This window comes from Euleptes europaea, chromosome 15 (genome assembly GCF_029931775.1).
Source record: "Euleptes europaea isolate rEulEur1 chromosome 15, rEulEur1.hap1, whole genome shotgun sequence".
NCBI classification, from domain to species: domain Eukaryota; kingdom Metazoa; phylum Chordata; class Lepidosauria; order Squamata; family Sphaerodactylidae; genus Euleptes; species Euleptes europaea.
This window is the reverse complement of record NC_079326.1, coordinates 11895252-11920782: the sequence shown is the minus strand read 5'-3', so window position 1 is coordinate 11920782 and position 25531 is coordinate 11895252. Positions and strand designations below refer to the sequence as shown.

General features: G+C 41.6%; 1 protein-coding gene across 1 annotated transcript in view; it reads right to left on the bottom strand.

Moving 5' to 3' along the window:
- The window catches only part of PDIA5 (protein disulfide isomerase family A member 5), a 171417-nt gene that overhangs the window by 114837 nt on the left and 31049 nt on the right, over positions 1–25531 (bottom strand). The window contains exons 5-6 of the mRNA XM_056861153.1: positions 5746–5829; positions 4396–4441 (exon numbers count right to left, since the gene is read on the bottom strand). Of these exons, the coding sequence (XP_056717131.1) occupies positions 4396–4441; positions 5746–5829 (130 nt within the window). The remainder of the gene's footprint in view (positions 1–4395; positions 4442–5745; positions 5830–25531) is intronic.

Here is a 25531-nt window from a genome sequence, read left to right as displayed (position 1 = left end):
AGCTTCAGATGTACAGAAAAGTGGACATACGAGCAGCTTCCAAAAGGGGGACTAGGGACACCATTCCTATCTGGTAGACCAGGTCCAGAATGTAGAGCTAGGAAAATATTGCTCAATTTTTGTGCATTTGTGCTACAGCATTCCTAGATATTGTAAAATAGCCTTTGGGGCATTGGGGTATTTTTTCCCCTTCTAGCGTGGATCAGCATGCAGCTGAGCCCAATACACATTTTTTATTTTAGTTTTCTTCTTACGTTGATAGAACGGCTAAAGTTTGCTAACACTGGCTTTTTTTCTGCCCATCAAACTGTCAAAGCCAACAAGTATGTCTACGCTACACACACAAATACAGCTAAAATGACAAGTATGGAAATGCATTTGCTATGTTCACATCATCATTGAACTTCCTAACAATATACAACAATAGGAAGACAAATCTCCAAATTTACATCAAACCAAGCCTGCATTCGAGCACTGTGCATCAAGGTCTGTAAAAGCATAATGCCTTAAGATTCTTTTTTTTTTCTAAATAGAAGCCAAAGTGTTGCTTGAGAAACATCCTTCAAACCTGGGAGAGTTTCCAAAGCAATTTGTGATAAAGCAGCAGTTTTAAAAAGAAAAAGTTCCAAACTGTATCATATATAAGCTGGCCTTACATATGCTCAAAAAGACTCTGGATTGCAGCTGAGAACAGAAAGAGAGCTAGAAGCAGCAATGGCAGCCTAATTAGAACTGACCATCAACCTTTGCCGAGTTCATTTTCATACTGCCATAAAATATAACACACCAGATCTATAGAGGTTTGTTCCTGTCAATTTGATGTTCAATACAAGAAGGCGTGCAATATTTTAATAAAAGATAATTGTCCCAGGCCGTCCCGAGTACCCCAGCCCCAGCCCTCGAGAGGGAGGAGAAGGGCCCGGGAAACCCCCACTCACCGGGGAAAGAGTCGGGAGGGGCGGCAAGCGGAGGTGGGCCCGAGCCTCCTCCACGCGCCCCGGCGAACGGGCCAGAGGCCCCCGCAACCGCCGACGGCCCCGCTTGTCAGCTGGCGAGCGGGAGAAGAGGCGGGGGCGGACCACGCCCAGCAAGCGGGGCACAGCGACAGCTGCGGCATTGCAGGGAACCCGGGCCGGTTGGTGACCAGGGGCCCCGGGAAGGCTCCAGAGACCCCGCCCATTGGCTGGCAGGAGGGAGGAGGGCAGCAGGGGCCAGCACCCCCAGGGTGGCAGGTGAGCCGGCGCGGCTCCCGCCCCAGCGGCCGAGGGAAGGTCGTGGTTGGGACGGGGGAGGGATCAGGCGCGGAGGAAAGGCACCCGAAGTGAAGCCCCACCCAGAGCTTGACCAACTCGGGGCGGGCGGAAGAGCTTGGGCCGGGCAGAATCCCGCTGGTGGGATTCCCCGGGGCAGGGGAAGAAAGAGGAAAGAGGGAGGGGTCATTTATAGCTTCGGATGGAGGCGAATGGGGGAGCACAGGTGGTGGCGGGGTATAAAGCAGCGTGGGTGGAGGCCAATGGGGATGGCTGGTGAATCACACTCCCTGCTTCCAGAGAGCTAGCAAGCTGGCCAGCTCAGGGGAGGAAGGGTCGTCCTCCTCCTCTGAGTGGTCTGAGGCCGAGGAAACCCTACCTGCAAAGGGTTGGGTTCAGCCAGGCGGTGCATCGACAGGGGAAGTCCCGCTCAACGGTGCAGTTGACGCAACAATAATAATGTGCGCAACAATAATAATGTGCAATAATTATAATAAAACTTTTGAAATGTTTGATCACCCGACATCCGTAGAGAATCAGTGTACATAAACAAAAGGTTTTGCTGGTACCAAAGAAGACACTATACTGGTCAGCTGTAGATTACAGCAATGCTTAAAATACTGCATTTTGCCAAAACTGTTTTCCTTAAAGAAGAGAAAGAGGTGGGCATGGATGTGGGTAATTATGGTAGCTTTATAGAAGTAATCCAGTCTAGTTTGGTCAGTAAGCTAACTATATTTGATGAATTAGGCCACAGATCCCCAAAGAACCCGCCAACACCTCTCCTGGTGACCACCAATTGTTTTTCGAAAGTGGGCAGGGTCAAATGGGCCTTTTTTACAACAGGGTTTCTCATTGGCTATGCAGATCTTTACAAAAGTTGATTTGGCAGCAGTTGCTACCACAGCACAAGGATCTTCACTGTGTGACTGAGGGTGAGCTGTATGTAGTTACGAAAGAAATAGTATGTTAATTTTAAAAGGTATCCAGTTAAGAAGATCTTCTACTTGAAATGCTGAAGAACCTAACATTTGGTGGTTGCACCCACAAGAATTCCAAACTCACATGAAATTTTTCCAGGAAAATAACAGCTAAAGGCTCAACCTGGATGGAACTTCCATATTTTAAAAAATACTATAGAGTAGATGGCTACATATCAATTGACCACCTATTACTCAATTACAATCAAATATCATTACATATTCTATGAAGCCATAATTGCAACTGTAAGTAGTAACTAACCTTTTACTTGTTGTTATGGCCTCACTGTTAGCAGGGCAGGAATGCGGGCTACTGACCCTCAAGGCCTGCAGCAGCCAGGGGAAAAATTAGCAGTTTCTCCTATCAGGTGCCTGCTGTAACTGCAGACATCTCAAATAAAAGTTACCAATAGCAAGAACCGCTGATAAGCACCACTAACCTAAATTCATTAAAATGTAAATTTATTACATTTTTGAAAGTTGACAGTTACTGGGGAACAACAAATTATTTTGTTTTTATGAGTAGAGTATCAAACCTGTTGATGCTTAATGCTTTAAAAACCCTTGACCAATACTTGACCAGTTAATTGACCAGATATTTTTTAAACTGTCAAATGCACAACCCTATTCTAGAGTACTCACAGAGCAAAACAAACAAACAAAAAACCCAGAGGGGAAAGGTCTGCATAAGCCATGCACTAAACACTACATTCTTTCTACATGAATTTCAAGTTAAGTGAAAGGCAGAAACTCAGCCTTGTTCTCCACTGGATATTTACACAAAGTCATTGTGACAATTGGAATCATCTAACGTGGAGGAGGGTTAATGGAGATTCTCTAACAAATACCTAGGATGCCAGAGCTAGAAGAAAAAAATCTGATTATAGGATGTAATTTGAGCTGGAGAAAGTGGGCAACAGGATATTACCTGGGCAGAAGCAAGATCAAAAGAAATCAGAGATGTGGACAACAGAAATACATAAACTCAATGCACCGAGTACAACAAATCTATTACACGTAGATTTCCAAATGGGTCATTTGGAAAATTACATGGTATAAAGCACTAACAGAACAGTGACTGTGAGGTGAGCATGAAGAGCACTTTGAGTTAAGAATCATAACAATGACAAAATTTAAAGAGTACATGTATGAGAGAGAAAGAGACAACACATGGGAATGTAGATACTTCACTCCCCACATTACTATGTAAAATTACTGGCATACATTATTTTCTTGCAGCTTTGTTTTGAATTTATATACCACCTTTCAGTCAGAGGCTCCCAAGGCAGTTTACAGGAGATTTAAAATAGGTATAAAGGTTAAGGTGCAAATAAGGAAGAATATATTATTGTTCAGGTAAAAAATTCTGCATGCATTTCGTACTAAAGCTTCTTCAGAAGAATGTTTTTACAGCAAGAACTTGTAAAAACAACAACGCACTAGCAGACTTCCCTGCTATATGTCTTTAGCTTATGAAGCATTTATGGAACACTTGGGTTCTAAAATTTAACTCTCAGTCTTTTCCACAGTCACCATAAGGGGTGAGCTTTCTCCAGGTATATTTTCTGTTTGCTGAAATGCAACCCCTTCCCTACAACTTTTTCAGTGGGTTTTTCCACTTTCGCGTTATCCAGAGTTTGCTTTATACAGAGCAGTAAAGAGGAAAGAACGCTATTTTTGTCTCTGCTGTACCCAGAAAATCTATGATTTTAGCCTGTGGGTATACAATCAGATCTGCAAAAAGGCCATTTCCATCTCTCCCTCAACCTCATCTCATAGCAGATGAACTGAAAGCATATATTCCCAATCATTGTCAGATTCATACAATTTGATACAGACTAGCATTGATCTTTCCGGGGAGGAGGGTGGGTGAAATCCCACAAAGAAAAAAGCTTGTATTTGTTACCAGATTGTTAGTAAGCTCCCAATTTATAATGCAATTTAACATTGTCTCAATCCAGTTAATCACACACAGATTTACAGGATGTTTGGCTGGCAGATGTGAAGGAGATATGGGAGGTGAAAGAAAACCTTCAGGTCGCCCAAACAGCTGTTTCTGAAATGCATCTCCCACCCACCCCCATATGAAGCTGCAAGCATTAACATCTGCTTTACATCCAAAGATATCTCACTCTCCAGAAGATCTCAAACTAGTATAAATTTACCTTCAATGTGAGTGCTCTGTTATATTCAGTGTGAAATGTTCCATCCCTGTCAAGAAAGGAGTATGGGAGAAAACAGCAATTAATTTCAGGACTGTCATTAGAAAATTATGCAGCTGTTTCCTCTGGTCAGGATAAATGAAGTTTTCCTCAACTCGCAGGGTGTGCAAAACACAACAATCGAAAATAACTTTTTCAGGCAAACAGGTCTCTAATGAGCAATCACTTCCACAAAGTCTTAATGAGTGCATTTACCACAGGCAAGATTTGGGGAGTGGCAGATGCCCAGGGAAACTTACATTTGTAACACTGCCACTATAATTATGCATATTGGTCTCTAAAGAGCTAATACAATCACGTGCTGAAGTCAATGAGCTGGTAAACCAACCTCCGAGTGTGCTAAGTAGCAATGCAGGAAACTGTCTCATTGAACAGCATTATGAATTGAATATAGAGTGTACAAATGATCCCAAAACAGTTTTGCTGTTTTTAAGAAGAAGAAAACCATTTCTACCAAACACATCGGCTTTCAAAAAGTTTAAAACAGATCACAGAAGCCGGCACATTTGGTCAGAGCCAAAGGTCATTTTCTACCATCGGAATGGTCTCACGTCTTCCTCCAGCTAAGAACTCAGCTCCTCAAAACTCTGCTCTTGTGAGACAGGGGGGCTTCAGTAGAAGGTCAGAAATGGCAAAAAAAAAACCCAAAAAAACAAATCTCCCCTCCCTTCTGCTGGCAGAAAGCAAGTTTCACATTCAACCCATTGTAACTGGTGAGTCCCCCATCCCGTCAGGCCTTGAAGATACATCAACTTCCAGCTGGTAATGTTGACAAAAGTACATATATCAGTATCTGAACAACAAATATGTCTGTTTTAAATAACTTCTGAATCCAGCATACTGTTTAAGTAAACAATATGCTTTTCAGCATCACAACAAGGAAACTATAGATACACAAGCAGTAATGTGTTAATCAGGTCTATGCAAGTTGAATAAGGATTACACTAAACACACATACTTAATAGAAACAACCCAGACAATGTCAAGCACACTTTAAAGTCTCATTGATTCCAATTGGAGAGTTAAGCATACGTTTAAGCTCACATCTGAAATCAATGGGACTTCGCTCTGACTGGATTGTACAACAGAAGTTAGCCAAGACCATCAGTTCACTATACTGCAATACGATAATGACCATATTGATTGCACATTACTTAATCCTCCATACAGCAATATCTAAAAAGGGTAAGGGTCCAGATTATAGAGGTGTAACAAAATGAGGGGCCCTATTATACAGAGTTTTTGCATTCACTGGTCACCACAATTCAGAAACTCTATTACCCTTCAACTTACTTGTAATGTAGCAATTCTACACCTTTCTCCTTTGAACTAGGGTCAACTTTCATCTTCTTGCATAGTTTTCGACTCTCTGAATCACTACAAAGATATACAAGCAGAAGCACATAATGTTTTTAAACAACAATACCAAGTGCCATTATACATCAATTAATCCAATTTGCCTCTTTAGCACAATTAGTAGAAGTTTAACAAATCACAGTCATGTCTAACACCTGGAAAACACAGTGAAGCCCAGAATCTGGCCCAACACATTTATTCTCGATGCAAATCCCTCAAACATTTTAGTAACACTGATAGAGGTGAATAGAATCAAAGAAACAAACCTATTTTCAACCAGATTGGCTCCTAAAGCAGCTTAAAAAAAATCTAGTAATCACATTTATTTTAATAATGTACTATAATAGAAAAATAAATATTTAATACCCTGTGCCTTAAGAAAAGGAGTCCTTGCAACTTGGCACCACAGAATTGTGATTAATACAATTGACAGAATACAAGGGCAGAAGATTTATAACAACAAAGGGGCTGAGCAAACAGTCGCATTGTATGAAACCATTCAGTTTCTCTATAGAAGAGCCAGATTCGAGTCTAGGAGCACCTTCGAGATCAACAAAATGTTCATGATGCATATTTTTGAGAGTCAAAGTTCCCTTTGTCAGATACAAGAACGAACTTAGATCTTAATCCTTATATCCTAGTAAGAAGGTAAGAGGGTGTTGCAAAGAAAGGAGTCAGGATTCAAAGGTTCAATGCAGAATGTAATCGACATTATTAAAGCAAGGGGCAAAAAAATTAGCATCTGTAGTGAAATGACAATCTTACTATTCAGCCCTGAGGGACCCATTGCTCTAAATTTGTGAATAAACTCAAGTTCACCAATCTCACATAATCTCCCCATGAAGCTTCTCTGTTTGAGGACTACCACTCTTAGGTCAGCAATGGAATGTCCTGAAGATTAAAATGTTCTACTGGTTTCTGACTGTTGTGATTTGATGTTAGATTTATGCCCATTTTGCATAGGTACAGAGTTGTTTATTGCAGGCCCTGGTCCCAGGGTCCATGTCCATGTCAGGAAGAGCATTATTCTGGGTGAGAAGTTGTTAGGAGGCTGTGTCCCAGACCCTTTGGGCTTGTTTGTATTGTCCGCCAATTCACATCCACAAAAAATACAGAAGCGTACAAATGAAGCTGAATTTCATGAGCCTTTCCACTGGCATAAGAGGAAGATGAGCTATCCTATTCCCTTCACTACTGCAGCCTGGGCCTGTGTTCCTTTTTGTCTTCACAGGTCCCACTATTCCCAGCACAGCTATTTAGGGGATCAAAAGGAACCCATCCTCCCCATGCACCAACAGATGTGGTCTCTCTTGAATTACAGGACTGGTAACATGGAACCCAAAAGAGATAATCCATCGTATTGACACTTGAGTCAATCTACCTTGAATTTTGCCACTGTTTGCATCAGCCATAAATCGAAAAATTGCCATTTTCATTTCATATCATCTACCCTGCACTAAGCAAACCCAACATCTGCTGAACTATTCATACTTCCCATCGATCCCTGGGACCGAGGACTTCTTTTAATTCCTTCTCAGCATCCAGGCTGTTCTTCCATTTTTACCCCCACCTTAAAAGTAGCTTTAAAGTCCTTGGTTGGTAGTACATAGCCCTGTAAACAGAAATTTTATGGTGATAGGGCAGGTGTGCACTGGAGGTAGTGCTTAGAATTGACAGGTTCCATTATCCCAAACACGAGTCTCATTGGGTGGCATCTAACATCATGGATAAGATCCAGTTGATGATGTCACATTGAAAAGAAGCATTAATGCTAGTACTTCCACATACCATTAAGTATATACTAAAATACCATGGAGCAAGGAAAATAACCCACAGCTCAAGACGCCGGAGCCTCAGAGGAGAATAAAAGTGTGATAAACGCAGCAAGTAGCTAGCTGTTAATGCCAGATTATTGCCTCCTATCTCCAATTTATATAAACAGCAGTCACCACAAACAGGCATACACAGAAGTCTTAGAAGAACCCATGTATCTGTAATATGGCATACCATCAGTTAACCAGGAAAAAGGGATTTGCATATTATCACTATGAGTCTTTTGATGATTTAATTAGTGTATCTACATTCTTCTCTCAAGAGACGTTGCAGGGAATAAGGCTTGGAGTGGGATTAAAACAGTGCATTAAAAATGGGGAGGGGAAAGCATGGGGTATGAGAACAGTGCTTTCAGTTTCTGCCTTGAGAAATGAGGTGATTTAGATTCTGCAAAGATCTTATTTTTCTACAGCGTGAGGTAGTGGGGCTTAAGACTAGGTACAAATATATCCCCTCTAAATATACACCCCAAAAATATACTACCAGTATTTGAGTGTATATTCAGGTATCCAGAGTTGCATCCAGGATTCTTGGGAATACAGGTATCCCATATACTTCCAGAAATATTTGGGAAGTTACACAGCTAGCATTTTAAGGATTACAAGCCCGGTTCTTCTCTTCCCCTCCCCCCCGCTTTTTACAAGTTTCCTGGGCATCAGGAGGGAGGCACAGAATCATGGCTCTGGCTGGCTCCTTCTCCCTCCCTCCTTCCTTTGTAGGAACAGAGCCCTATTTCATAGCTTTCCCCCCTCTTTTTTTCTTTTCTCTCTCTCTCTCCCAGCAAGTAGGATGACTGGGGGCATCTTGTTCCGGGGCCTGTAGAATTGGATGCCTGGGTTCAGCTTAGGGTTGCCAGGTCCCTCCTTGCAACCGGCAGGAGGTTTAAGGAGGCAGGTTTGGGGGCTGCAACCAGCATCATCTACGTGATGATGTCAGGTTTGTTGGGGCAACCCTTGCCCTGGAGAGAAAAGCAGCCCATCCTCCCTGCCTCCCCGCCTCTGGAATTATTCAGCTTCCATTATTCCCTATGGAGACTTGAGAGCCAGAGTGGACTAGTGGTTAAGAGTGGCAGACTCTAATCTGGAAAACCAGGTTTGATTCCCCACTCCACTACATGAAGCCTGCTGGGTGACCTTGGGCTAGTCACAGTTCTCTCAGACCTCTCTCAGCCCCACCCACCTAACAAAGTAAAGTGCCTGTTGTGGGGAGAGGAAGGGGTTGTGCTCATAAGCCGCTTTGAGACTCCTTAAAGTAGAGAAAAGCGGGGTATAAAAACCAACTCTTCTTCTTGAGGGGAGGGCAGCTGGAGTGGCTATTTTCCAGCCTGAAGAACCCTGAAGTTTCAAGTGCAATTGAACTAGGGTTCCCTTGTGCCCGCTTCTGGCGGGCAATCTACCGCCCATTGTTCTCCTTGCCCGCTGACTCCCAGTTGGTGGGCGGGAGATTTAGGAAGGCAGGGTTGGGAGTTGCGACCAGCATCATCTATGTGATGACATCAGGTCCTGTTTATTGGGGCAGCCCCAACCCCCGGCAGTGGAGAGAAAAGCAGCCCGTCCTCCCCTCCTCCCTGCCAAACAGCTTTAAGGAGTCTCAAAGCGGCTTACAAGCACAACCCCTTCCTCTCCCCACAACAGGCACTTTACTTTGTTAGGTGGGTGGGGCTGAGAGAGTTCTGAGAGAACTGTGACTAGCCCAAGGTCACCCATCAGGCTTCATGTAGTGGAGTGGGGAATCAAACCTGGTTTTCCAGATTAGAGTCTGCCACTCTTAACCACTAGTCCACTCTGGCTCTCAAGTCTCCATAGGGAATAATGGAACCCGAATAATTCCAGAGTCCTGGAAATAACTACTGGTATTTATGCCCTTCCTAAAATTCGAATTTAAAAAACATACCATCTTTTCAGGTGCACATCCCTCCTTAAGACTACCTAGATATTATATCCCTTCAGCCTTCTTCAGTAGTGTGTTTCTTTTTCTGTTGTGAGAAGTTCAGGAGTTTAAATTTGCCCAAGCATTATGGCTCTCTACTTGTTTAACTCCAATCCTAAAGGTTTTTTTTGGGGGGGGGGGGGAAGCAGGGATATGAAAGTGATATTCACCAGAGAGTAAAAGGCATTTTGTGCATGCTCAGAGGCATGCATTTCACACAGTCAAGCTGCAGCAAGATGGTTTGATTTATTCATTTTTCTGTTCCTGTTCCCCACTGCCATCATGGCTCCATACACCCCTGCGAACAAAGAAGGCTACTCAAAATTAGTACATCTCACTGCCCACTGCTCTCACTTTATATTTTCCCTTTCTGGACCCACAACCAGTAGCTGCCACAACTTCTGAAAAAAGAGGGCGCAAGTCTGCCCTTGTGAAGATAAAATCAGGTTTTCTTCTGTTTCCTGCTACTTTGATTCCATGCCTACAGATGGGGTCTCAAATCTCAACTGTGACTCCCATAGGCTTTTAACCAGCTTTGGTGAGCAAACTACACCTTTTCCTAAGAAAGTGATATTTTGCCACAGTTTTCCGTGCTCTGTTCCCATCCCAATTAGATTGCTGTAATGCGCTTTATGTGAGACTGCCTTTTGAAGACAGTTGGTGCTAAACATAGCAACGAAGTAGTTTTCTTGTAGGAGACAGAGAACACATACAACTAATCTGAAAAAGTACTTCACTGCCTGCCAGTTCATTTCTCAGCAGAATCCAAAGAACTGTTCTTATTTTTAAAATCTTAAAACAGTATAGGACCAGGGTATCTGAAGCATCACCTAGTCACTAATGAAGTTGCCTGCCGGTTAAGATCAGCAGCAGAGACCCTGCATTTTCAATGAAGCCTTACCCTATATTGGAGCTGACACAAGGGTTAAGTGCTCTGGCCACTTCCTTCATCCGCATTCTACTCAGCAGGGCAGCGCTAATTAGGGAGAGAGAGCATCCCTACTAGCCTGCTATCAATTGAGACAGGGTATTCCCAGCCCAAAAGCGCTGTGCATGTTTACTAGTGGGGAAAATCGAGCCTTTTAAAAATATTTAATCAAGCAAGCCAGGGTGGCCGTGTGTGTGTGTTAAGTGCCGTCAAGTCGCTTCCGACTCATGGCGACCCTATGAATGAAAGTCCTCCAAAATGTCGTATCTTTGACAGCCTTGCTCAGATCTTGCAAATTGAAGGCTGTGGCTTCCTTTATTGAGTCAATCCATCTCTTGTTGGGTCTTCCTCTTTTCCTGCTGCCCTCAACTTTTCCTATCATGACGGTCTTTTCCAGTGACTCTTGTCGTCTCATGACGTGACCAAAATACGACAGCTTCAGTTTAGTCATTTTAGCTTCTAGGGTCAGTTCAGGCTTGATTTGATCTATAACCCACTGATTTGTTTTTTTGGCAGTCCACGGAATCCGTAACACTCTTCTCCAACACCTTACCTAGAGGCAAGTATGTTCTCCTGAATCCCAAAGCAAAGTGCATTAATTTTGGCAGCTTTTTATTTTGGAAAAAAAATAATACGTCACAATATTAAAAAATCCAGTTGCATCTTTTTGACTAGTTATTTTAATTACACACCATGAGTCCTCATAGGCTATTATATACTTTATCAGGCGCTAGTAGAACTGCTAACTGCAAGATAGGGAAATTATTTGATAGAACGGCTGTACAAGAACTCTTAAAGGGACATTCACTACTAATGATTATAAGAAAGTCAAGGATACAAAAAACGCTATTCTCAGCTCTTACAGTGTGAAAAGAGAAATCATAAGCCCCCACTTAGGGCACGATTAACACAGTCAAATTTCTGAATACATTTTTGTTCAGCCAGCTCACACACTGCATTATTTTATTAATATTTTCTATAAACACTAGGAACAGCAACAATTGAATAAAAATTAGTATCCCTAATAGTTTATTCAGATGGTAAACTGAACAGACAGAACAATTTACGCAAAAATGTATTGAGATTAGTTTTTAGGCCATCTGACCCTAGATTATACTAGGAAGGAAGTCAGAATCTAGAATGCATACATGGGAACACAGATTTAAAAAATTAATCCCACCTTTCTATGACAACTCAAGACATGCAAGTTATGCAACACTCTTTCAGATAGCAAAGGTCTGGATTTCACAAATTTATTATTTTGATTGTAGCACCCTGCTCCAGAACAGCATCTTTTGTCGGGGAAAGGCACTATGAACCTAAGGAAACCACCGCTGTTAGCGAAACAGATACATGTGATCGCCTCAACATGTATCTTTGGAATTGCGCTCTTACATTTATGGTGTCTCAACTGATCTGGAGGCTCAAGACCATGGGCCACACACTTTTTAAATGATTATCATGAAATCTAACAGTAGTGAAATCTAATAGCAGTTCTTTTTGTCTACCAAAATGGAGACTTAATATTCAATTTGGATCTAGAAAAACTCAGACCGTCTATAAGTGAAGTACTCCTCAATTTCCCTACTGATTAACATTAGTTGCACATTTACCTAACTTGCAGAGTTCCTTAGACAAGACAGATACTAAATATTAATGCAGAGTCCACGGATGCCTACTAATTAACACACGTAAACTTCCTACTTATCCAGTAAAACGGGAGAGCAGATAAGACTAACATCTCAACACACATGATAAAATGCTAGCATCTTCATGAATTAAATCCCAAGAACATTTTTAAATATTTGCAATAGATAATTTTGTTAGAGTTGATGGTTGGCAAAAATAATGAAATTGAGAAGAGAGCTGCAGTCACATAGTAAGAAAGGAATTATAATCAACATAGGAACGTGTCTCATTATTGTGCTATTTTATTTTTTACATCTCATGAGAGACCACAAAAACACTCAATGGCATTTTCCATTTCATGTGACATGCAAGCCAAGCAGTGATATCTGGCCTCTCCCTTGAGGCACCACAAAACTGCCTAGAATGTTTTGGAATATTCTCTGAGAATTGCTAAATTTATGTAAATGTTCTTGGAAACAACCCCGTCCACTACACATACAGAAAGTCATCAGAGCATGCTGTTACGTATGTTGCAATATTCTAAGTAGATGTGAATAATTAAGTAGACTACAGGAGCCAGCAAGGAGCAATAAGGTACAAAACAGACCTGTCAGAAGGTCATAGTGTCACCAAGCATATAAACAGCTAACAGCTTAAAGATTAGCCCATGGGTCTTACACAATCATAAATCAGTTAGCCTTTAAGGCACTACTACACTCTTTGGCATGCTCAAGGCACCACACAGAAGCCAAAAGCCACGGTTCAATCCTGGTTTGGAGGTAAAAGAACAAGCCATAGTTCGTGATTTGGGTGTAAAGACAAATACCAAAGTATTTACTTAGGCTGCACTCAAGAGAAGAGAGGAGCACAGAAGCCCACCAGAATTATTCCTTCCCTCAGACTTACTCACAAACCGTGGCTTGCGCCAGAGGCCCTTGTTTCTGTTGCAGCAGACTAACACAGCTATCTTTCACTAAGTTATCAGTCATAAACGGGTGATATATTAATACAAGCATGAAGCAATTAAAGAACTAATGGAGGAGACCATTTAAGTAGAGGAAGCAGAAGTATTAACATATACAGAGGTGTAGGTAGGTAGAAAGTGTAACTGGAAAGAAAAGTCAAAAGCAGAATCTAAAAAGCTGCAAATGCAAGGAGTAATTCCCAGACATCACTGGCAGTTTCTGGAGACCAATGAAACAAACACAACCAAGAGACTCTCTTTGAGAAGGAAAGGATGACAACTGAGAAACATGGTGGCTGGTGGCTTCCTATGACATGGAAGACTAAGCAGCGTAAAAATGGCAGAAAGTACATTTCTGGAGAGTCGGCTTGCACTAGGAAGCAATAATGCATATATTCTAGAATTAGACACATGTCAGAGAAGATGTGTGCAGAACTTATAAAGCTAAAATAGAAGCTTATATACAAGATGGAAAGAGACAAGAAGAAATAAGAGGCAAAGGGTTGTACATCAGTCACATGTCTAAGAGAACGGGAACACATTATGTTATCACAGGCTTCCTTCTGTCCAAGCATGAATTTCACCCACTAATTAAGGTTTGTATCTCTGAACCCACATTACAGACAACACCTTCAAACCCTGGTTTTACATCCCAGTTAACAGCAAAGGCTGCTTAAGACTGGAGCCAATATAAGGCTGGCAAGGGAAGAGTGGGATAGTTTGTTTTGAATGGAAGTGTATTCCTGAGAGGTTAATTGACTCAGACAGTTAGGTGTGCCCTAGTCCCAAAGTGGCAAAATGAGGAGGTTTAAGCACAGGGCCAACACCACCATACCCAAACCCTCTTTGCATCGCGACTTGCGAAGGAAAATATCCACATGATGGATACTGCCCTTCTGCATTAACAGAAGTATAGTGTCCAGATCACACGAAGTGATGGTATCGCTTTACTCTGCTCTGGTTAGACCTCACCTATAGTGTTGTGTTCAGTTTTGGGCACCACAATTTAAGAAAGATCTAGATGAGCTGGAACGTGTCCAGAGGAGGGCAACAAAGATGGTGAGGGGTCTGGAGACTAAGTCCTATGAGAAAAGGTTGAAGGAGCTGGGTATGTTTAGCCTGAAGAGGCGAAGACTGAGAGGGGATATGATAACCATCTTCTAGTACTTGAAGGGCTGCCATATAGAGGAGAGTGCCGAGTTGTTTTCTGTTGCCCAGAAGGTCGGACCAGAACCAACGGGTTAAAATTAAATCAGAAGAGATTCCATCTAGACATGAGGAAGAATTTTCAAACAGTTAGAGCGGTTCCTCGGTGGAACAGGCTTCCTCGGGAGGTGGTAAGCTCTCCTTCCCTGGAGGTTTTTAAGAAGAGGTTAGATGGCCATCTGTCAGAAATGCTGATTCTATGACCTTAAGCAGATGATGAGAGGGAGGGCATCTTGGGCATCTTCTGGGCATGGAGTAGGGGTCACTGGGGGTGGGGGGGAGGTAGTTGTGAATTTCCTGCATTGTGCAGGGGGTTGGACTAGATGACCCTGGTGGTCCCTTCCAACTCTATGATTCTATGATAGACATTCACCTCCTGGATTTCCCTATCCAGGCAGGAAAATCTGGGATGTAATTGCTTGCAACAGAGCAATATCCAATACTGTATAGATCCCCCAATAAGACTACAAGGCACAGAGTGAATCAAGAAGCCAGTATGAAAAACTGAAGGTGCCAAGCGCACATCCATACTTGAGAAATGTTAAATTGATTAGAGTCACTTCAGCAAAGCTGAGTGACAGTGAGAAGCCCTTGCTTAAAGAAAGTGCCGCTTTTGCTGTGGATGGCATTCCTGTTAATTCTCTCGACATTTTCAAGCTGTCTTCTTGCAAAAGTGAAGAACTAACAACAATAAATTAGCACTATGTTGCAGGAAAGATGGGAGAGGCTGGGTGAGAAGAAGAGTTCAGCACATATCCTGCAGATGGTAGTTAGTCTGACTGGGGAGTATGAAGCACGTAGCCATGCATAATAATCAGCGCTACCATGTGCACCAGCATTAGCATTTTAAAGCACTAACTAGCAAAAACTAGGACTTGCTTCTTCACTTAAGCCTGTTTTTGCCCATTAAAACAAAAACTTGCTATTTTGCCAAGTCCGTAGCTTTGCGCTTTGTCTGAATTCTCTGTGTGAAGGATTGCCACCAAGGAAGGAACGCCTTCACCAGAACTAAATGTGTACATGCCAGCTTTGTGTACTGAATTTGCCATTTCTTGCAAGACCTAAAACTTCCAACAGTTCTGAGGGAGAATGTAAATCACTAAGAGGTGGATGCACAAACAGGTAGTGGCTCCCTAACTCAATGTCTCTGCCCAAGCCTGTCCCAGAAGACCACACCATTGCTTTAGCAGCTGCTTGCATCCACCAATCCACCAATACTATAGAATTCTAACTGGACTTATATAATCTTACAACAGAAGGGCAGAGTCAGGAAAAAGAACCATCATAATATACTGGTAGGTTATGCCTTCAAGGATCAATCCAGACATTATGTACAACCACTGGTAAAACCACTGACTTTTTAAAATCAGCTATGAGTTCAAGCGGAAGATGGGGCTGCTTAATGCTGTTCCCTCTACCTATTTTTCTGCTCAGATTCTCTTCCCTTCCTGAACAGCTTATCCCGCTCTTTAAAAAAAAAAAAACTTTTCTCCCATGGGGAAAGGGTTAAGCCGTCCAGCTCCTCCAAAATAGCTTCAAGTATTGTCAAGCACTTGCTTAAGTGGTAGCAGAAGAGTATTTCCATTTTCAGTCTCCAGGAGATATTTTTGCTTAAACACAAAGACAGGTAGGGTAAAGGTCCCCTGTGCAAGCACCGGGTCATTCTTGACCCATGGGGTGACATCACATCCCGACGTTTTCTAGGCAGACTTTGTTTATGGGGTGGTTTGCCAGTGCCTTCCCCAGTCATCTTCCCTTTACCCCCAGCAAACTGGGTACTCATTTTACCGACCTCGGAAGGTTGGAAGGCTGAGTCAACCTTGAGCCGGCTACCTGAAACCAACTCCCGTTGGGATCGAACTCAGGTCGTGAGCAGAGCTTGGACTGCAGTACTGCAGCTTACCACTCTGCGAAACTAGAGGGAAATTACACACAACTGTATAAAATCTACTTTCAGTCTACCTTCATGACAAATAAGAGATTTAAGACCAATGGCTTGGACCCGGTATCTTATTCCTGTTTGCAATCCTCGTCATCCCTTGAGGAATTGTTTCTCTGCTATAGAGCACATGCTCCTTGGGCACTAGGCACCGTAGTGCATGCAAGGCCAATATCTTTCAAAGAGCCCAAAAGGGCCCAGCATGAGAGGAATGCGCTCTTCAGTGGAGGACTGCCTCTGCAATGGACAAAGAGCAGCACAAGCAGAAAGTACAGGATCCAAGCCAACATGCACATGATTCCTTGGCAACTACACAAGCATCTCTTTCAACTTTCTATTACTACTCAGAAAGACAGACAGAAAAGTACCTCAGCATTTCCCTTAACTGCTTTGGAACCTATGGCCTCTTCTGCATTTGAAGAAAGGGCATACTTCAATGGCAAAGCACATGTTCAGCATGCAAGAGGTCTTCACCCAATCTCTGGCATCTCTAGTTAAAAGATCTCAGGTAGCAAAGGTGAGCAAAGACCTTTCTCTGTCAGAAAGCTCTGGAGAACTGCTCCTGGTCACAGTAGAAAAATCTGAGCTAGACAGATCAATGATCTCATTTGATACATTCAGATTTATAGACAGACTTAGCGATGATGCAGAGAAGCTCTTATCTTGTGATAGCAGCTTGCAATCGGAAAGTAAAGCTAAATCCAAATAAATTATATGGGTGATGCAAAAGGTAGAACAAGTGGAAGCATATGAAATGCTTCAAAACCACTAATCCTTTAAATGTTTGATAAACATCCCTAGTGGCTTTCTCCTCCTCATGGTTCTTTGGATCCAATCCCTTGAATTTCATCTTAAGTCACTACTTTCAACATATATAAACATACAATTCCTACAGAATTGATCTAGCCTCAAATCATTGTTTGATTCCCTTTCTGAGCTTCAACCCTCATAATCACACATTGTATATTTATCTCTCCCAGTTGTCACTCATGTCCTTTCACAAACATTTTGACCAGTACTCACTGAGTCATAATTCACATTTATTATTTCTCCAAGGACTGTTCTCAAAGACTCTTAAAATGCACACCAACCCCAACAGGTATAGCATTCATCAACTCAGTTTAAAACAAAAACAACCACAAAAAAATAATGGCATGCCCAGGCCATCAAGCACCATAGAGGTCATAATTATCACTTTGAATTGAGCCTGCAAATGATGGGCAAACAATGCAACTTCTTTTTAATACAGGTAAGATTGTAGTATTGTTTCATTTTATACTATGTGAAGCTTATGAACCATTTTCAAATTCAGTTCCAAGCAAACTGCATTAAAGTAATGTAATCTGGTTGTGAAGGTACAGCTGTTTCCTTCTATACTTGGTAAGGGGTCCTTGTGTGATGGGGTGTTGGTGCCAGAGACTCACGTGTGATCTCACTGTGCATTTTTGATGGGAGAAAGAATGCCTTCTGAACAGGGTGGATTAACATTCTTGGCAAGAGGGAGTACCAAAAAAACCACAACAACTCCTATTTTGACCTTCATTTCTCCCCCTCCCTCTTCAATAGACATCAGAAAATAAACTCTCATGTAAAACATCTGTTTCAGGAAACCCTTTCTAGCAGCATTTTGTAAATGTCCTCCTTTATGCTGAACGACAATGAAATAGCAATACAAATTCAGTTTCCTACACTGAAGAGAATGCCTTGGGATTCCAGCCAACTTTCCTTTAATGACAAGCTCCTCACCAGTGTGGGAAAGGATAATTAGGACAACAGTTCATGTGATGGGGTGTGCGTGGGAGAGCAACTTTTACAGATTCTGTAAACCCTCTATTTCACCCATAATATAGTTTCACAAGAAAAATATGAGTAGGTTTGAGACACAGTGACTAGACACATCGAAAATAGTGCAGCACTGAAGATATGAGTAGGTTTGAGACACAGTGACTAGACACATCGAAAATAGTGCAGCACTGAAGAATAAAGAATGACCCAAAATCATGCTGGCTCCATCTTTCATGCACAGTTAGTTCCTTGTTGAATATATTTTTCTTAGACAGTAACATGATGCTGAATTACAAAGGAAAAAAATAGAGACCACATCTTTAACACATGCTACACCTTACAGAGACAGTTTAGTTAGAAAAAAATCACTACTATTAGATTTCATAGTAATAATTTTAAAAGTGTGTGGCTTGTGGCAATACGGCAAAACTAGGAAAATCACAGGCAAAGTTGGTACATGTTCAGGGGACTTCTTAAGTATTGGGGGGGGGGTTGAAAAGGAAAAGGTGATCTAAAGTCATGCTTAATTCAACAGGCTTCTTAAAGCAACAGTGATCGAAATAGAAACAGCCGCTAGAGAACTGTGCTAACTAAATGAAAAATGCATCAAGCTCCTTGGTTCCAGCCGTAGAGCCTCTTTTGGTGTCATTATTATTGCTTCCTAATTCTATGGTGACAGCTGTCACTAATGGAGCTAACAGCAGTAAGTTATATTTTGGATGACTCTTCATAAGCTAATGGCGCCAGGCCTTTCCGTATCAATCTCCTAAAACAGTCCCAAAATAAAAGGTGGGGAAAGAGAAGGAATACCTGTCAAGATAGGCTGCAAGAGCTCCTCTTCATCAAAGAAGGTGTGAGCTAAGCATCCTCTGAAGGACAATGGCTCCTGCTTGGAAAGAACTTAAGATAGGATTCTCAATATGACAAGACCCACCCCAGCCACAAATAAAAAGACGCAATGAGAAAGATACAGCCAGCTTAAAGTATATGACTCAGGTCTCTGCCTCTCAGCCACAGAATTCAACAAGGGAACATTGCAATATGCAACAAAATGATTGGGAAGTGGGTAAGGAAGTACAGATAGACAATACAATTACATGGGAGAGAAAAGACCAGAGGACCAAAAATCCTTGCCCAGGATTGAAAATAAAATGAATGAGGATAGGACATTATGGGTTTAATCCTAAGGCAAGCAGGAAAACTTAAAACCATTGAGATCAATATATCCTAGCTCTTTTGTTGTATGCCTAAACCCTACCTACTTTAATGGAAGTTGCACGCGCTTGTCTCTGGAATGCAGAAAGCAATCAGAAAGGGAGAAAACAACACATTGTAGTCATTAGGGTTGCTATATTTAGAACTGCACACAGATATATTTCACTGAAATGAGTGGGATTCACCTGGGTATAAGTCTGGGCAGAACTGCTGCCTTTATTAGCCATATTAACAACATTACTCTCAAGCAAACTCTACAATTTATTTCTGGTTGAGAAGATTATCTCATATGCATTGCCTGAGACAGTTCACAATCATGCCATCAGCACTGCAGCTCTTTCAATGTCTACAGCTATGATAAAAATGAGATTTAAAAATCTACATTATTAAGCCCCATTTAATAAGCTCATCATATCAATTAATGGCTTTGGCAGCCAGTAAAAACACATTTTCCAGCAATGAAATCTGGAAAACTATTTGAACTAATAGATAACAAACTAACAAGTCAAAGGCAAGGCAGGAGCCTTTGGATGTCAACAGGCAGCAATGGTGAGATCTCCTCTACGACATCACATTCCAGCTGTGCCAAAATCGACCTGTTATAATGAGTGGCATTTTCTATGGGGAAATGTGTTAATATGAGAATCTCTTGGAACTGCTACTGCTACACAGAAATAAGAGAAGCAGCTTAAGGGGAGACTCCATAGGCAGCACAAGGATTCCTAGTAAGGCAAGGAAAGAAAAGCTTTGTTCTGTGTGTGTGTGTGTGTCTTTCATCACAGATGAGCTTCTAAAGCTGCAGATAATCCAGTGCTCACAGCGATGTTTCTGAGATCCAAAGTACTTTAATAACCTGTGTTATGGTACTGTCACTCAATAGTCATTACTGCTTGCAAAAGAGCAGTTTCACATTTAGAACTTCTTTAAAATGTAAATGAAAACGTATTTGAATCTGGAATCATCCCATCCATGTGTTCCATCCTGAGCACCATGGAGAAAGGGTGGGATAAAATTATGTGGAATCATGTTAGGGTGTTCAAGCTTTTATGTGCCCATCTGCATATAAGCTACAGCACTTTCTTTGCAAAATGCTCACATGTCTTACGGCTACAGAAGCAAAGGGGAAAACAATATGTGCCCAGTCACTGGTCTGAAAACTAAGAGCGATGGGAAGTTTCATTCCCTTTATCTCACTTTCAGCAAAAAAAAAAAAAAGTCATACAATGGGAACATTGACATGGACCAGCCATCAGCCAGGGGTCATATGGCTTCCAGGAGTTTCATTGCCTGTCCCTCCCCAAGAGAATTCTGCTATATGTTTGTACATTGTACAACTCTAAAACAAACCACACGTTTTCAGTCTGGTTTTCTGAAAGTGACCTTCCTTTAACTTTTCCTTTAATACCCACTTCTCTTTTGTGTGTCAAGTCTCTTACATGGCCAATATGAGAGCACAGCCTGTGTCTTTTGATTTATACCCACTATTATTATCACCATCTCTTCCTTCAGTTCAGTTGTTCTCATAGCATGCACACAATTGCTCAAAGTAGACAGAACTAGGTGCAAATGATATTTACAAACTTACTTCCATATTTTGTGTGAATCTTGTATAGGTCAGTGGGTAGACCATTTGGGAATCTGCTATAAGGAAGACAGAAAATGATGCTTCATATCTCACCCTCTGTTGAACTAGCTGATGGCATGATGAGACAACGGCAGGGCACTGAGGGAGAGGGGGTGCAGCTCCACGGAGCATGAGATGGTTTAGGCATGAAGGCTCCGATATGCTCCAATGGGAGAGGCACCCCCTCAGTAGGTTTTTTGCTAGAAGTTTCAGTCTGGTTGCAGGCCTGCACACAGGCACAGTCCCAGTGCAGTGCTGCACGACACAGAAGATGAATAGGAGTTTGCAGAGAAACTGAATTCTTTGAGTTGGGTTTCACTGCAAAGAAAGTTGGGCAGTTACCCATGGCACAGCTGTTGTTTTGAAGAAGGGAATGGAATGAAACAGAGGTGACAAGAGATGTAGTTCTAAGGCTAATGGGCAAATTAAAAGATAACAAATCACTGAGTCCAGATGGCATACACTGATGGGTTGTTAAGGAATACAAATATGAAATTGTTTATCTCCTACCAAAAAGTCCAACATATTAAGATTGGCCCTGCATTCAGAGGACTGGAACACTGAGCAAACATAATGATTTTTAAAACCATCTGGGATCTACAGGAGATCCAGGAAGTAACACGACAGTAAGGTTAATGGTTAAGAGTGTTCGACTAGGATCTTGAAGATCCATGTTTGAATCCTTGCTCTGCCATGGAAGTTTGCTGGGTTAACGGGCAAATCACATATTCAGCCTAGCCTACCTCGCAGTGTTGTTATGGTAAAACAGAGGAGAGGAAAATGATGTGAGCTACTTTGGGTCCCCATGCCCTAATTGTTTACCTTCTAGAGGAATCTGGTTGATCACTATACGAAACAGGGTCCTGGACTGGATGGACCACTGGGCTGCTATGGCATGACCGCTCTTATATCTCAAAGGAAGTTTTCATAAGGTTCAGCAAGGAGAAAGGTTTGAGAAACCACCTTCAAAGAGCTGAGTATGGTAGAGTCAGAAGATCAAGGACAAGGATGTATTGGATAGAAAGATTCTGAGAGCCATCCTTTTCTGTATCTTTTCAAAATATATTATCTCCTTTTTGAAATGAGGACAACTAGAACAATACACAGTTTTCCAACTGAAGGTACACCACAGATTTATGCAATTTTACATTGTCTTCCTCCAGCTGAGGAAAAGCTTGCATACTATTTGTGATATTTTGTTTGTTGTAACAAGAAACTTCTGTTTGGGGTTTTTTCTATGGACCAACATTGCTACCTATAAGCTTTCTTTGCAAAAAATACCCAAATTAGCTATCAAATCCTTTAATGGGAAGAATATTATCTGACAGAACTTTGCTTATGGGGGTTTCTTCTTTTTTTAACTACCAAGTTAACATTAGCCAGCTTGGATTCCACCAATTCTTTACCTGGTATATGATGGTATACCAGCATCACCTAATCCAATTCCACAATGCTAGCTAAAAGTTGCAGTCATGACGCCCTACATCATAGTATGGTATGAACATCATGTGAGGAACGGATCTCTTCAAAAGGCTTGTTTTACTCTTCTCCAGGTAGCACTTGTACAAGTACAAGACAGCAAATTCTAACTGCTACATACCAAAACTCCAGAATTTTAGAATTTATCCGTCAAGTCAAGTGTTCTCTTATTTATGTCCTTACTACACACATATGCAATGATGATTCATGTACACTCCTCCTAGAACACTTTCAAAATGTTTGTATTCATTATCACATTGAATTAATGATGAGGAAAGGACTGTGGCTCAGTGGTAAGCCATCTGCTTGATATGTGGAAGGTCCCAGGATCAACCCCCAGCCTCTCCAACTAAAAGAATCAGGTAGGAGGTGATGTAAAAGACCTCTATCTGAGACCCTGGGGAGCCGCGGCCAGTCTGAGTAGACAATATTGACCTTGCTAGACCAGTGGTCTCATTCAGTATAAGGCAGCTTCATGTGTTCAGTTTACTCCCATGCAATTTTCAAATCCAGTTTTTCAAGTTTTATAGTGGCATAGTCAATTAACAATGGGACCCCATGATGAAGCCTCCCACAACCACAAACTGCAATTCTGATTTAGGATAAAAAGAAATGACTTCATGCTTACCGGTCATATGAAACAGCCCTGAGAAAGACAGAGAAGGCCAGGAGAGCACTATTTGCCCTGAATTTTAGAAACGGCTCCAGAGGCCAAACCAGATGTTTGCACGAAGCCTGCCTGCCTTTTTCTTGAAAAACTATTATGCAGGCAGGACCCTAACAGAGATTAGGACCATGATGTGTTGGGGGGTGGGTTTAAGTCTTTCTCCTGTGCCAATCTAAAATGGGGCCATTTGGTGGTTTATATATGTAGTTCTCTCATAGTTTTAAATATGTTGGTTTATACATTTTTAGGCTTTGCACATAACTTGGGCCTAGGGTGGTCCAGGGGGAAAGTCAGGGTACAAATACTAGAAATCAATATACTTAAAATAAATATTTCTATGAGGAGAGGGGAACACCAAGAGGTAGGGTGAGCTAATGTGAAGTCAAGCTTCAGCTCAGCCAGAAACAGGCAATCCACTCAGACCAGATGGCCTTTCGCATCCTCCATGGATGGAGAACAGAGAACAGGCTCTGTGACAACAGATGGGCTACAGACCAACAGCTCTATTTCATGTCTGGGGCTTATAACTGATATACTGCATGCATCTGAGTGGGAGAGCTTAACTGCTCAAGTCCATAAAGAAAGAATATATTTGTTTTGGCATACTCACTAAAACTTTTCATACCCAGAAAAAGAGCAGCCTTAATAAACTGCAAACAGCAGCAGACATATTCAAAAAACATCAAACCAGATTTTCCCTCCATAAACAGAATCGCCAGCTTTGATTATTACGTTTTATCTTCCTCTCAAATTGGATGGTCTAGAATTTAAGTGGGTGGTACAACCAATACCACTTCGCTCCTGCAAAGATGAAGGGTTCTTTGATTAATTTAGGAGCACCTACTTCCAAACACTAGATAGCAGATTCCCTAGACTTCTTCCTTCACTCCACTAATATTCCTTCGTTTAAAAATTAACCCACACAATGAAATCCAAAACACTGTCTCTGGAAAAACTGCACAGATATACTTCATTTTCTTTAAAATAACAAGTATTTGTTAATGCTTGACAAGGGTAAAAAAACACATGGGCAGTATGGATCAGACAGAGCGGGCACTGGGGAATCAGCATATATGGAAACCAGATGAGAACAAATTATTATGAATACACAAAAAAAGGGAACAAATAATTATGGGCAAGTCTATTGAAAACTTTAAATGGCCCATTTCTGTGTTCAAGCCACAGAAGCCAATCGCTTGAGAAGGATAATGATATTCATGTAGTAGATTTTTAGATGATCAGATACTGCTCTCCATAGCAACATCAAACTTCCAACCATCTTTCTGTCTTTCATATGCCTTCTTTCTTTAAGTCTTCCCCTTCTTACATCTTACCTCAAACCCTAAATGTTCAATGCTGTCTTACTGCTTTTCCCTGAAGTGTTTCGAGATCTTCCCTTTCCATTGAAGCCTCCACTGACACGCCAAAAGACATTCCTGAACTGCCAACAGCCCTAATTCCTATGTTTTAACAAAGCCCATGAAAATATTAAATATTCCCTAATGTAAATTGCTGCAATTTCAGTGAGCAATATAGTGAGCACATCCAATCTTAGAGCTTGAAATTTTCATTGTTTTGGATTGAACCAATTAACACAAGCAAGCTTTAAAAATTGCCCCAAGACAAAGAATGGCAAAACCTCTGTGTAAACACAGCGTGCTTCACAAACCTACATCTGGGTCAAGAAGGACCCTCCCCTCTCATGTTAATATCATGTGCACATCTTTGAACACCAACTGCAGTGCATAAAAAATTATGGAATGGCAAGAATGAACTGCACCACCAGCCCTGGTAGTGAGCCTTTCATTTCTAATCTAGACCTGATACAGCAGATATTCCATGTTTTGTTTAAAGCAGGGCTGGATTATGATGCCCAAAAGCCCTAGACTATATCTTATTAAGAGGCCGCATATGAGAAAGACAATACTTACATATTATTCTCATAGAAAGGACACTGAAAATACATGAGAACTTTGTTTCTACACCTTCATCTTTGAATAGATGCAAAGAAAAATATACCATGTGCGTTTTTCTTTTAGGAGCCCATATGCTGTACCTTAACTAGCCTATCCCTAAATCTGGCTCTAGTTACATGTAAATTCCAATTCTCAGACATTATGAATTCAGCATTCCAACATCTCCTGCTCTGCAAATCATCCACACATCAAATGCCTTGGCAAGGACTTTCTAATTAAAACATGGGACTGCTGTGATAAAATAGTATTCCTGCCATATCACTTGTAGGGTCTTGTGTTCTTAATTGAGCATGCTTTGTGTTAATTACATGGAGAGCCCCCTGCGATATCCTGGAGAGAGAAGAATGGATTCTTATTGCCTCCGCATGCCTTTGAGAAATAAGATGATTTTATCAAGCATTCCACCAGCTTTAACTGCTGGATGGACACTTGTTCAAATCTGAATTTTGAACCAAACTGAAATATTGCTTTCCAGCAAGATACTCCAAGTACAGATCCTTGTATAATTATGGGCTTAGATCCAGAACACCATTTCCATGGGCGCAAGGA